At 39.7% G+C, this 12,045-nt stretch overlaps 1 protein-coding gene across 3 annotated transcripts; it reads right to left on the bottom strand.

Moving 5' to 3' along the window:
• Positions 1-285: 285 nt before the first annotated feature.
• Positions 286-11,150, bottom strand: LOC109470370 (nascent polypeptide-associated complex subunit alpha, muscle-specific form-like). Of its 3 annotated transcripts, none has more exons than XM_019769304.1 (10): positions 10,896-11,150; positions 9,837-9,933; positions 7,664-7,948; positions 6,721-6,894; positions 4,504-5,910; positions 4,131-4,163; positions 3,917-3,973; positions 3,646-3,705; positions 2,934-2,993; positions 286-1,864 (listed from the first exon to the last, which is right to left on the bottom strand). In XM_019769304.1, exons 1-10 carry the CDS (start codon positions 11,142-11,144, stop codon positions 1,755-1,757), a joined length of 2,532 nt encoding a protein of 843 aa, XP_019624863.1. In that variant the 5' UTR covers positions 11,145-11,150; the 3' UTR covers positions 286-1,754. The 3 variants fall into 3 exon arrangements, with proteins under 3 accessions (XP_019624863.1, XP_019624864.1, XP_019624865.1); XM_019769305.1 differs by having other exon boundaries at positions 2,934-2,990; XM_019769306.1 differs by lacking the exon at positions 2,934-2,993.
• Between the last annotated feature and the right edge of the window lie 895 nt (positions 11,151-12,045).

The raw sequence follows: 12,045 nt of genomic DNA, 5'->3' as shown, positions 1-12,045 counted from the left end.
TTATTTTTATTTTTTTCTGCCCTGTCGCTTGATATTTTTTCTGAAAAATCTGAGAACCAACAAATTAAATTTGTGTGGCCTTATGGTGTTAAGCATCATGAAGGAGGCTAAGAAAACACAAAATTCACAGTTTTTACTTGCAAATGTTAACCAACTCATTATTAAAACCACAAAAAATCAGAAGCAAAAAAAAAGACCTCAGATACAAAAAGGGCCTGTTAAATAAAAAATAGTACCAGGTCCAGACCTGGTCCGGTAAAAACAGACTGAGGGAGTATATTTTTCTCCAGTCTTTTACTGCAAAACCTACATTGTAAGAAAAGGTTTTCCTTGCAATGACTAACGTCTTCTTTTGTCATGTTTCTGCATAGATCTAATCTCATCTAAATACAGTAACTCTTACTGTAACAGTTACAGTATTATACTATATGTGCATCTTCCTGCCTTGTATCACAGGCAGATTTGTTTTGATTTGATTTATTTAACAAAAAAATTAACTGTATAAACAAGTATACAGCCAGGACTGCCCAAGTAGCCAGAGCTCAAGGCTATTATAAAGAGCTACATGTAGCCCTCATATAGAAACATGTAGTGTCATTCTATATAATAACATATTACTATAAAGCAAGGCAATAAAACTACATATTACATGTATGTATAAGGATGTAAAGTCTATATTTATTACACATTTAGGCTGTATTGCGGACATTGTAAACACAATACATGTATTGTTACTGTAGTATCAATGGTATTAGTTGTTACTGTAAGTTATGTCCTTTATCCTATTGGGTAAGAAATGCAACAAGAAACGTTCAGGTCTTGAAATATACCCAAGGTCATCAATTATTATAATTTTAATGTGCACTTGTCTAGGACACTACGTACAATTCAAGGTATGCAGCGCTTCAAAGCCCAATTTCAATCTAACCCATTGATTCTTCTCCAGTATTGTACTCCTTGGGAAAGACATTTATTACATGTACATGTATGTAACACAACTTTCCTCACTTGAAAATGAGTACCTAGCTTTGGTTAGGAACATCATAACGCCTCAAGCCAGGAATAGAACCCATGACCAGACCTCAATCTACATGTAGTATCTGCTGGCTTAATCGCTCAACTATCTTTCTTTTTCTTGGCATCCTTCCGACTCGAGAGACAATGCATGGAGACCATGTCAGTCCCTACACCTGAGTGAGGAGGGTTGACACGGTGGCCTTCGCGTGGATTTGTATAACTTAAAGGTGGATAACAGGTTGCGAATCTGATGAGACCCACACACTTTGGGCATCCGTCTTCCCCTGCCAATCCATATCGAGGGAGACAATGTTGGTTCCGGTTGGGATGCTTGTAGCAAGCTGCCGAATGACTTGGTTAAGCCTTGATCACGCCGGCCCGCCTGGCGCTGCTGAAGACAACTGCCGTAGGAGACTTGTCCCTCTAATTGAGGGGGGATACGTGTAAAGTGCCTTTCCCAAGGACACAACATTAACATTGGGGCGCATGTTCGGGGTCTCCTTGTTTAAGCACCGAACACTCTACCACTACGCCACACAACACCACAGTTGCTCAATTATTCATAGATGCTGTAAATCTATACAGGACGCAATGTCTAGTCAGGTTCAATCTTAAACCTCGGTGGACACTTCAGAAAGGTGTCTGGTAGCCGGACCACTCAACAGCCATTCTACACAATATATTTATTATTCTAAGCCAATTTTAGAAATATGTATAAAATCTAAAATCATCTGATATCATCTGTGTTGAGAGGCTCCAGGGATGTCCTCATTACTAGAACCGTAGGGTCCCTGGCGAGTTGGCCCTGACGGATATTCTGTGACTTGGACAGGCTCTCTGGCTTCTTCTGTAAAAAAACACAGGAACAAGTTGTTTATAAATTATTTGTTAATTTTAGATTCCTCTAAGTATAATTGTAAAAGGGAGGGCAAAACAACTTACAAGTTTGGCCTCACAGGCACTACTGTACAATAAGTTATTAATTATATTATATTACATTAATTAATAATACATCACATTGTCATTACATACATTACAGTATATACATTAAAATATGAATACATGATAATTAAAAACTAGTATAAGGTCTTAATTCTGCTCGGTATATAAGCAAACCTACAAGTAAAAAAGGTGGACAATGTGCAAGAAAAGTCTAAACTGTTACAGTATTGTATATGTGATCAGCCCAGGGATCATGGAATGAGTCAATATATAGCGCAAGAATTCGAATTTGTATAGTACTTAGCAGCACAGGGTGTACAATTATTGCAGAGTAGTGAATAACTGTAAATTAAGTACTAGTCTAGTAAATTAAGTAATACATAGTTTAGGCCATGTTGATTTGATTATATGGATGACATCCTCCGGGAGCCCCAAAACTGATGCGCGCGTGCGAATAAAAAAAAAGTTTTGCAAAAAAAAAAGTTCTTTTCATTATGAAATCTACGTGGTCATGAGGGTTGAGCAAATGGCACAGAATATGGTTTGGCAAATAATCTAGTCTTCAAGTTCATTTCTTTACAATTTCGTCTTTTTTCGTTTGATTTTGGCATTCTACGACATTGGTATAGTTTTTATTAATTTTTTTTGTAACTTATGGTATATTTTTGCTCATTTTGCAACTGTTTTGTACAATTTAAAGTATGGTTGAAAACTTTTTTTTTTTTGGAAACGGCCGAAAATTCATGTGTGCGCGGATGTCATCCATATAATCAAATCAACATGGCCTTACATGTATAATGCTGGACATACAATCATGTAATGTTTGAAACAAAGATCAAATAACATTGGCTTCCATATCTTAAAGCCGGCTCAGTTTTGATCTTCTAATCCATCCTATTTCCGAGATATACAGACAGGCAACTCAATAAGAACTAGTATATTTTTTAAATTAAATAACACTTATTAGTGCTTACTTTCCAAGGCATCGTCTGCATTGTTCGGTGGGTCCTTAGAATCCTGAACAGCCTCAACTTTTGGATGAAAAATAGATATTTAATTATGATAATAATCAAAACCTGAATAGGGAGCCCATCATTTGCTATTGAATTGTTAAGTTGCTACTTGTTACAATCAAGATGGATGACAGAATGAAGAAGACGACATTTGTTTATTGTTATTAGTAGAACATTTTAAAAAAACTATTTCTCCAGTATTGTACTCCTCAACAGAACACCTTCCCGGACTGATTAATCTGTACACCTGGGGTCCGCGCGGACCCCAAAGCAGTTTTTTACAAATTTTTAGAAATCATCAACATGCTACCAGCTAAATTGTTTTGCAAATTGATGTGTGAACCTTTTAGGCCACATTACGTACAGAAATCACATATTTTGACCTTTTCCTTTTTTTTTTGGTGAAGAAAAGACAAAAAGAAGAAATGCCCGATTTTTACACCCTATTTAGACCGAGTGTTTTTTTTAGGTTTGCGCCAACTTTAATCTTATATAATAGCGCCTGAACGGCTTGAGCTGTACCTATATCCTTTCAGCACAATAAGGACATTGTGAACAGCTGAACAGGGAATCCAAGTGACTCCAGACCAACTGCTAGTCATATAAAATATAATAATCTGTAAAACAAAAGAAAAACACAGAAAATCACCTTTTAAAGAAAAATGCTACTAACCTCTAGATGACCTTGACCCATTGTTTACAGGGAGTTCCAGAAGTGGATCATGAGCATCCTCTGTAGAAAAAACAACAACAACAAGGTTGTCAATGGGGAATTATTGATCCTTGAAAGAACATTTAGCACCAATGTTATACAGCTACAATTATAGAACTTTTTTGTAATATAATGTGACATGCAATATACATGTACATACATACATGTAGTACAATGAAATCAACTTACAAAATTGTTAATAGTATAGAGAAATGAGTCAAATTTTCCTTACTTTGGTCCAGATCTTCTGTGTTGTTCTCTGGGTCATGGTTGTCTGTCACAGGGCAACCTGCAGACAATTGGTCAGGATGATTTGCTGATGTCAGAATTATACATAGATAGACAGAAAATTTTCCACTAAAATTGTGAACTATTGAACAAATGTAAGGCATTTAACTGTTGCAAAATTAAGGAGAATTGTTGCTATATATCTCAGGGGGCCACACCTTGAATGATTGCTTTTGGATCAGTCCAGGAATCTGTAGGACAGAAAATAAAATTATCTAATTTATTACTTGTCTGTAATTATAGTATATACAAACTTACAGAATGATCATGTATTGCAACATATTATAATATGTGCAGAATTATAGCAAGCAGAAAGTTCAACTTATGTTAGGTGCAGCAGGTCCATACCAGGCCATATATATAATTTAATTGGGTTGATTTTTACAAAACAGTGAGGAGTCAAACCTACAGATTAAATTCTAATATCCAATGTATACATAGAATTATGTACATGCATACTATATATGCATACATATGTGACAAATGCAAACACGTGATACAAAGAACTATAAAATAAATAAGGATGTGTACCTTGATGATAGGCAGTGTGATTGTTAGACTCACCAGCCCCTCTAGGTGCTGTCTCCTGCTCCATGTTTTCATACTCTATTGGACCAGCACTGGGGACAGCACTACTGGGCTGGCAAGCTGTGAAGGTCGTGGATCGCTCTGCCGATTCAGCTCCGCTGTTTGGCTGCTCAGCAATGACAGAGCGCTGTGGCTGATCACCTGTAGCAGACCTGGTTTGGGGGCCTGTAGGGCCACTTTCAAACTGTATTTGCTGCACAGCACTGTTTGGTTGTGCAGTATCATAACTAGCAGCACTCCTTGGCTGAGCAATGAGACTACTGTTTGGCTGTCCAATGACAGCACTGCTTGGCTGGCCAATGACAACACTGCTTGGTTGGCCAATGACAACACTGCTTGGCTGACCAACTGGACCACAATTGTCTTGTGACTGAGGTGATGTTGTCCCATTATAGGCAGCAGCATAGACAGCTCTAACAGTGGAAGGAGGGGGTACAGCAGCAGGAACAGATCTATTTGCCAAGGGAGGGGTGATAGCAGCACCGGTGACAACACCATTAGAAGAGGGGCGAGGGACAGCATTTGCCAAGGAACATGGGATAGTTGCATGAATAGCCCCATTTGGGGAGGCCTGTAGGATATCAGCAGGAACTGATACATTTTCGGAATAAATAGCAGGAGAGGAGACAGCTGCATTTTGAGGAAAAGCAGTATGAGGGACAGCACTGTTTGAAGGAGATGGAGGGATAGCAGCACATGGGACAGCACCATTTGAAGATGCTGGAGGGATAGCAGCATAAGAGACAGCACCATTTAGGGAGGCTGGTGGGATAGCAGCATAAGGGACAGCACCATTTTGAGAGGATGGAGGTACAGCAGAATGAGGGACAGCACCATTTAGGAAGGCTGGTGGGATAGCAGCATGAGGGACAGCACCATTTTGAGAGGCTGGTGGCACAGCAGCATGAAGGACAACACCATTTTGAGAGGCTGGTGGCACAGCAGCATGAGGGACAGCACCATTTTGAGAGGCTGGTGGCACAGCAGCATGAGGGACAGCACCATTTTGAGAGGCAGGTGGGACAGCAGCATGAGGGACAGCACCATTTTGAGAGGCTGGAGGTATAGCAGGATGAGGGATAGCTCCATTTTGATGGGCAGGTGGGACAGCAGCACGAGGGACAGCAGCATTCTGAGGGACTGGAGGGACGGCAGTATAAACAGCACTGTTACCAGGGTTGTAGGTGACAACAGCTCCGTTGGCCGCATTGTTTGTTGTCATTTTCTTTCTGATATAACCAATGATACCAACTCCTGCAAGCAGAGCTCCAACTGCACTCATAACTATCAGAGTGATCTTCCACCATTCTAACCCATCTTTATGCTGTAGTGAGGTGGAGGGAAGAGTGCCTGGAGAGAGATGGAATAAAATATACTTGTAAGTTAAATACACTCACTCATGACATCAAACACATCAAGGAAAGTACCTCTTTATATTTGGTTTTACAAGAGAATCTTTATATTAATTACTGACTTTATAGTATAAATTACAGCCCTTTAATAGTATATACCTGCACATGTAAGTAATATTGCAGCACTACTCTACCTGAGCAGTGTACTGCAGATAACATTACTGGTTGTACTGCAGAGTATGGTACATGTACCTGTACTTGATGTTACATGTAGTTTAAGTATACAGCATCACTACATGTACCTACATTTGTACCTACAGAAGGCGGAATACTGCAGATAACATTACTGGTTGTACTGCAGAGTATGCTACATGTACCTGTTCTTGATGTTACATGTAGTTTAAGTATACAGCATCACTACATGTACCTTAACCTACAGAAGGCAGAATACTGCAGATAACATTACTGGTTGTACTGCAGAGTATGGTACTTGTACACGTACATGTACCTGATTAAGTATTGTACGTACATGTATGCAGCATTACGTACTACCTTTAAACTACAGAGAGCAGTGCACTGCAGACAGCATTGCTGGTACTTGTACTGCAGAGTATGGTACATGTACGTACCTGTACCTGATGTTACATTGAATGTAATGTAATTAGCACTACTAACAAAGACCATACCTACCTACAGAATATGGTGCACTGCAGACAGCATTGCTGGTTGTACTGCAGAGTACAGCTCTACAGTACCTGTACCTGCTGATGTTATAAGTAAGTATGCAGCACTACTACATGTATCGTACCTACAGAAGGCAGTGCACTGCAGACAGCATTACTGGTTGTATTGCAGGGTTCTCGTGTCTCTAACCCTTCCTCCTCACACCTCCTGCACTCTCCACACACCTGCACCAGAGATGTCTCGTTGGAGAAGAAGCCATCTTGGCAGGTGATGCAGACTGTATCACTCTTGTATGTGGCTGTGTGGACAGATTTGTACATCCAGTGATGAGCTAGTGATATTGGAGTGATGTACGCTTTTAGAATATACAATATTCCCTTCCACAGTGTCTGACTATTAGACTGAGTGTAAAATGACATAATGGCATTACATACAGAAAAAAATACTATACTATACCTCATTTTAAAATATGACATTCAAACAAATCCCAGGCATGTATACAAGTAAACTTTTACAATTTATAAAGACCTATGGTATCATTAAAGACACTACACATTAGCGCACCAGCAGTGCACCTGTAAGAAAATGTATGTGTCAGAACTTTGGAAGAACATATTATTATAGGCCACATCGACTTAATATTATGGATGACATCCCCACGCGCATTGATTTTCGCCTGTTCTCAAAGAAAAAAGTCCTTCCAGGCTCTGGCCTGTCTCAGGCCTTGGAAGTCCATGGTAGTTTGCAACATTGCAATTGCGGAACCGGTGGTAACTCTAGACGATGGCACCCAGGCTACCGAAGCTCCATGACTCAAGAACTCACTACGTACAGTGCAGACCCATAAATTTCGGAAAAAGCCAGAATGTGCCAGCCTGCCATATTCGTCGCTATTTTTATTAATGTTCTGCCTCAATACAGGCTTTGTATTCCTGTGGTTTAGTAGACAAGTATAGCATTTTTATTTTTTGTCATAATTTTTTTTATTCACCCGTGCGCACTAGTTTGTGGGTCTGCAGAGGAGCTTTAAAAACCTAGATATAATATTTAGTAGTTTGACCTCCTACCTTGATGTGCCACCCCTTGGCCTGGTCCACATGGTGTTTTAACTTTACATCCCGGCTCTACCAGACTCCAGAACCTGTCCTGGGGACACTGGCAGATGTTGTCCTGGGTTTGTGAGCAGGGTAGGATGGGAGGGGCTGACCTGCCGTCCAGCCAGGCCGCGCTACAGTCGCTGCAGCTGTGACAGCGGAGGTTACTGGAGGGACAGGGCTGGTACTTGTTGTCTGGACAGACAAGACACGTGCTCCGGGTACTGCCTGGGGTGCAGTGATCTTCTACATAATGACCTGTGGAAACACACGTATGCATGAAGAATATTATTTATTAACCCTAAACAGTACACCTGGGGTCCGCGCGGACCCCAGCACTATATATTCTGTAATATCTTTTTTGTTTCTAAAGATTTTTTTCTGAAATTTTAGGTAATTGTCACCCACAAAGTTGTCTCTCAATACAGTGCAGAAAACTCCGTTTCTACCGTTTAAAAAAAAAATTATATCTGATTTTCTTTTGGGGTCCGCGCGGACCCCAGCCGGCGCTCGATCGTAATGGATACACTGGCGTTCTTATACATTACCTTATTTCCGTTTTTATATGTTTTTATGCACTCATCGTATGTCTACCAAGTTTTCAGAGAATGGTGTAGTAATAGAATTAAATTTTAATAACTTTGGTGTAATTATGACGTCATATGATGTCAGAGCTAATAATATAGTCCGCCATATTGGATTTTGACAAATGACGTCATCAAATTAGCATATTCTATGCATATTAAATGATGTAACTTATATTTGATTATGTAAGATGTTATTAATGTTGGAAAAGAAGTGTAATTTAATACAAAACTCAGAAAAATTTTATGTTTAATCCAAAATTACTTCTATTTTCAAAAAAAACTGCCCGTTGCCATGGCAACACAAAAAAACATCAACTTACTAGTATTAAACTAATATGAACTTTTTTCCAGAGACATTCTAGGAAAGGTCTCCAAATTTGATACTTCTAGCGCAAGCCGTTTAGCCGCTATCTGAGATCAAAGTTGGGCCTCAAAAGCCCCTTCAATCTGAAATGGGTTTAAAAGTCGGGTATTTCTTCTTGTCTTCTTTTCTTCACCAAAAAATAGAAAAAGTTCAAAATGTATGATTTTTATATGTAATGTGGACACAGAGGTTCCCACATCAGTTTGCAAAACAATTGAGCTGGTATCATGTTGATAATTTCTAAAAATCAGCAAAAAACTGCTCTGGGGTCTGCGCGGACCCCAGGTGTACAGATTAATCAGTCCGGGAAGGTGTTCTGTTGAGGGTTAAAGAAGCCTTTTAATGGATCCTTACATGTTTTGTAAGGTACATAATCAGCATAATTCGTAATAAGTTCTGACAATTTAATGTTACTTTGTAATTTATGAACGGCGATAACCCCCATGCAAGGTCTCTACAGCTTTCATACAAGTACTAGTACATCATTTGGAATAGTTTTTTTTTTTGCCTGGAAGCCATTGATTTTTTTTTAAGGGACCATCTTCAAATATCACTACGCATGTTTTGGCCCTGGAGCTTACTATTATTAGTTCAAGCTGTTGCCCCCTGTACGTTAGCCCTGGAAAAAGTCTGGCATCCAGGCTAGATTTCACCAATATTTAACTGATGATAGAAAGAACTGTTAAGTCAGTCAAGTTTCTGGGACTTCATTTCACAGATTAGAAAACTTTTCAATGTTATTGATGAAAAATAGTGGATGCTACTTGAAATCAACATTTCTCAGATTCATATCTTAACTTTGCTCGAGTTCGAAGGAAAACATATTGTTTTTACTCAGTTTCTTCTTCTTCTGTTCCAAACACTAACTTCTGACCTGGCCAATGACATGATTTGTTGATGTCTGTCACCACGGTGACTGGTGTTGGATTACATAATGTTGCAATTTCATGGTCTGCTCTGCTCCTGTCACAATATACTCATAGAACATGTATGATGATGATGATGATGACTGGTTTATTCACATAAACACATAAACACATATGTGAATGTGTTTGAGTAAAAATTAACAGGGCAGACCATATACGAAGGTAAACATTATGCATTTGCTTTGCAAATGTTATTTCTCTAGTTTCTTGTGTATCCTATTACCTAAATGTAGACATTGATATCAACATCAGAAAACCATATGTGTTACCTGCAGGGCAAAGCTCACAGGTCAGGCCAGGTATGGAGGGGTGGGGGTAGGTGTGTTCTGTCGGACAGAAGTCTGGGGTGTTGTCAGCACCTGTAGTCTGGAACAACATGCCATAACTACAGTTAGAGGTGGTGTCACTCACTCACTCCTTCACTTACTCACTCACTCATGCACTCACCAACTGACAAACACTTACCAACTCACTCATTCTCTTACTCATTCACTCCCCCACTCACTCAAGCACTCACTCCCTCCCTACTCACTCACTCCCTACTACTAATACTCACTCACTCACTCACTCACTCACTCACTCACTCACTCACTCACTCACTCACTCACTCACTCACTCATATACTCTGCCAACTACATTCTCCACTACAAGATGTAAGTCACACTTTTGTCATTCACACACAATTTTAGATCCTTCTGCAGTTGGACGTGACAACAGAAAATTGTGTGATTCATGGAAAGAAGAAATTCACGCTCATGACATCAATGGTTCAAACTGAGTCATACATTTGCAAAAAATGGTAGAAAAGTTAAATCTCCAAGCAAACCTTTGCTGCCTACAGTACAAGACAGTGTCCAAAAGGCAAGGCAGACTCACATTGACAAGATATAGTATTAAAATGACAAGGCAGTATCACACTAACAAGACAATCAGCCCATGGAGCTATAATCATCATAATAATAGTTTATAATTCATAATTTATTCTATAATAAATTTTGGTGTTTTTTTTTTGCTTTTTATCAGGGTTTCTTTCTTGCACTGGTATCTTTTGGGTAAAGCGTAAAAGAAAAACAGCGCAACAAAAGAAAGCCCGATAAAAATCCTAAAACACGCCAAAAATAAGCCAAACCCCACACCTCTGCTTGGACCTTTTCACGTAGGATGGGGGAGGGGGGCATAGTTGGCAGAGCTGTGATGTTTCCATACAACCACCTGTTAGAGTCACTGTAACAGTCCGTTTCCACAGGCTGGTCACAGAACTACTACACCACTAGCACAGCAGGCAGCATGGCGGCGTACACTGCTGGTCATGTAACGGGGAAACTTACCTGTACTAGAGCCGTGCAGGAGCCCAAACTCAGAACAAACATGGCCGAGGATTTTTTAGTGCCGGCCCAGGTCGGCTTGACCCGTCTTGTTCGCCGTGAACGAGGGAGTTTACACCTCTGACACGCGATCACACGGCACCTGGAACAGGGGTCAGGCATGGTAATGTACGCTGAGGTTGGAGGCTTTGAGATGATCAGATCATGGAGGTAAAAGAGAAATGATCTAGCCGGCTGTTCTCCGACTGTCATATGCGTGTCGGCTATGATTGCATCAGAATGCGACTAACAATTTTACAGACCTTCCATTACACACGTTTAGAGCTACATTTATATTTATTTTTTATGAATAATATTTGTAATACTTTTAAATAGTTGTGTATTCATTGTCAGTTGCCTCCGTATGTATATCTCTTTTGCTACGTATGTTTACATGCTGTCAAAAGTAAAGAAATGGAGTCCCGAACGGGGAATCCCCTTCGTCACCACTTCACTGTGGGTCATTCCATTTTAAAGTGGGGTGGTGGCCTTAACTTGACCAACTTATCCACGGTTTTCGACATTTCAATGTTCTATAGTCATTTAATCGCCAAATAGATTGTAAGGCCTAAAGACATTATCACATTTGCCAGGCAGTATCCATTGGCCACATAGGGTTAAATACTACACTCGTATTGGACCCTCTCTAGCCAATGGATACTGCCTGACCAATGTGATACATACTGTCTTTTGCCACCCTAGGATCAGCTTGGAGATTATAGTCGTTACTCGTAACAACCGGTGCAATAGTTCCAGTAGTTGTAACGTAAATTAACATTTACCATTTTAAAGGTAGACAAACTTCACAAAAAACATTGAATCAACAACACCTGTTCAAGCCAAAGCGTAGGCTTCGGTTTACAGTATTTTTTGGCGTGTTAAATTCTATCAAAAAGCTTTCATCATGTAGAATGTCCTTGATTCAGTGCGATTTCATCGGGCTTCCTTTTTTGTACCGGTACCTTTTTTCGCTGGTATACTATTGGATACATTCCTGGCTATATGACATGTATACACTGTCTTGCTAATTTTCTACTTAGTCTCTTAGCCATCTAAAGATCTACTTTTATTACGAAAATACAGATTTAAAGACAAAACTTTTAATATCGGCCCC

This window comes from Branchiostoma belcheri, unplaced genomic scaffold, assembly GCF_001625305.1.
Source record: "Branchiostoma belcheri isolate BF01 breed outbred unplaced genomic scaffold, Haploidv18h27 scaffold220, whole genome shotgun sequence".
NCBI classification, from domain to species: domain Eukaryota; kingdom Metazoa; phylum Chordata; class Leptocardii; order Amphioxiformes; family Branchiostomatidae; genus Branchiostoma; species Branchiostoma belcheri.
This window is presented reverse-complemented; position numbering and strand designations above follow the sequence as displayed.

Excerpts from the sequence above, each read along its gene's own strand:
- LOC109470370 (XM_019769304.1), bottom strand. The coding sequence starts at position 11,144 with ATGACAGTCGGAGAACAGCCGGCTAGATCATTTCTCTTTTACCTCCAT. Across the intron at positions 9,934-10,895 it reads CCTGCACGGCTCTAGTACAG|ACTACAGGTGCTGACAACAC; the intron begins GTAAGTTTCCCC and ends ATGTTGTTCCAG. Across the intron at positions 5,911-6,720 it reads CAGTGCACTGCCTTCTGTAG|GCACTCTTCCCTCCACCTCA; the intron begins GTACGATACATG and ends ATCTCTCTCCAG.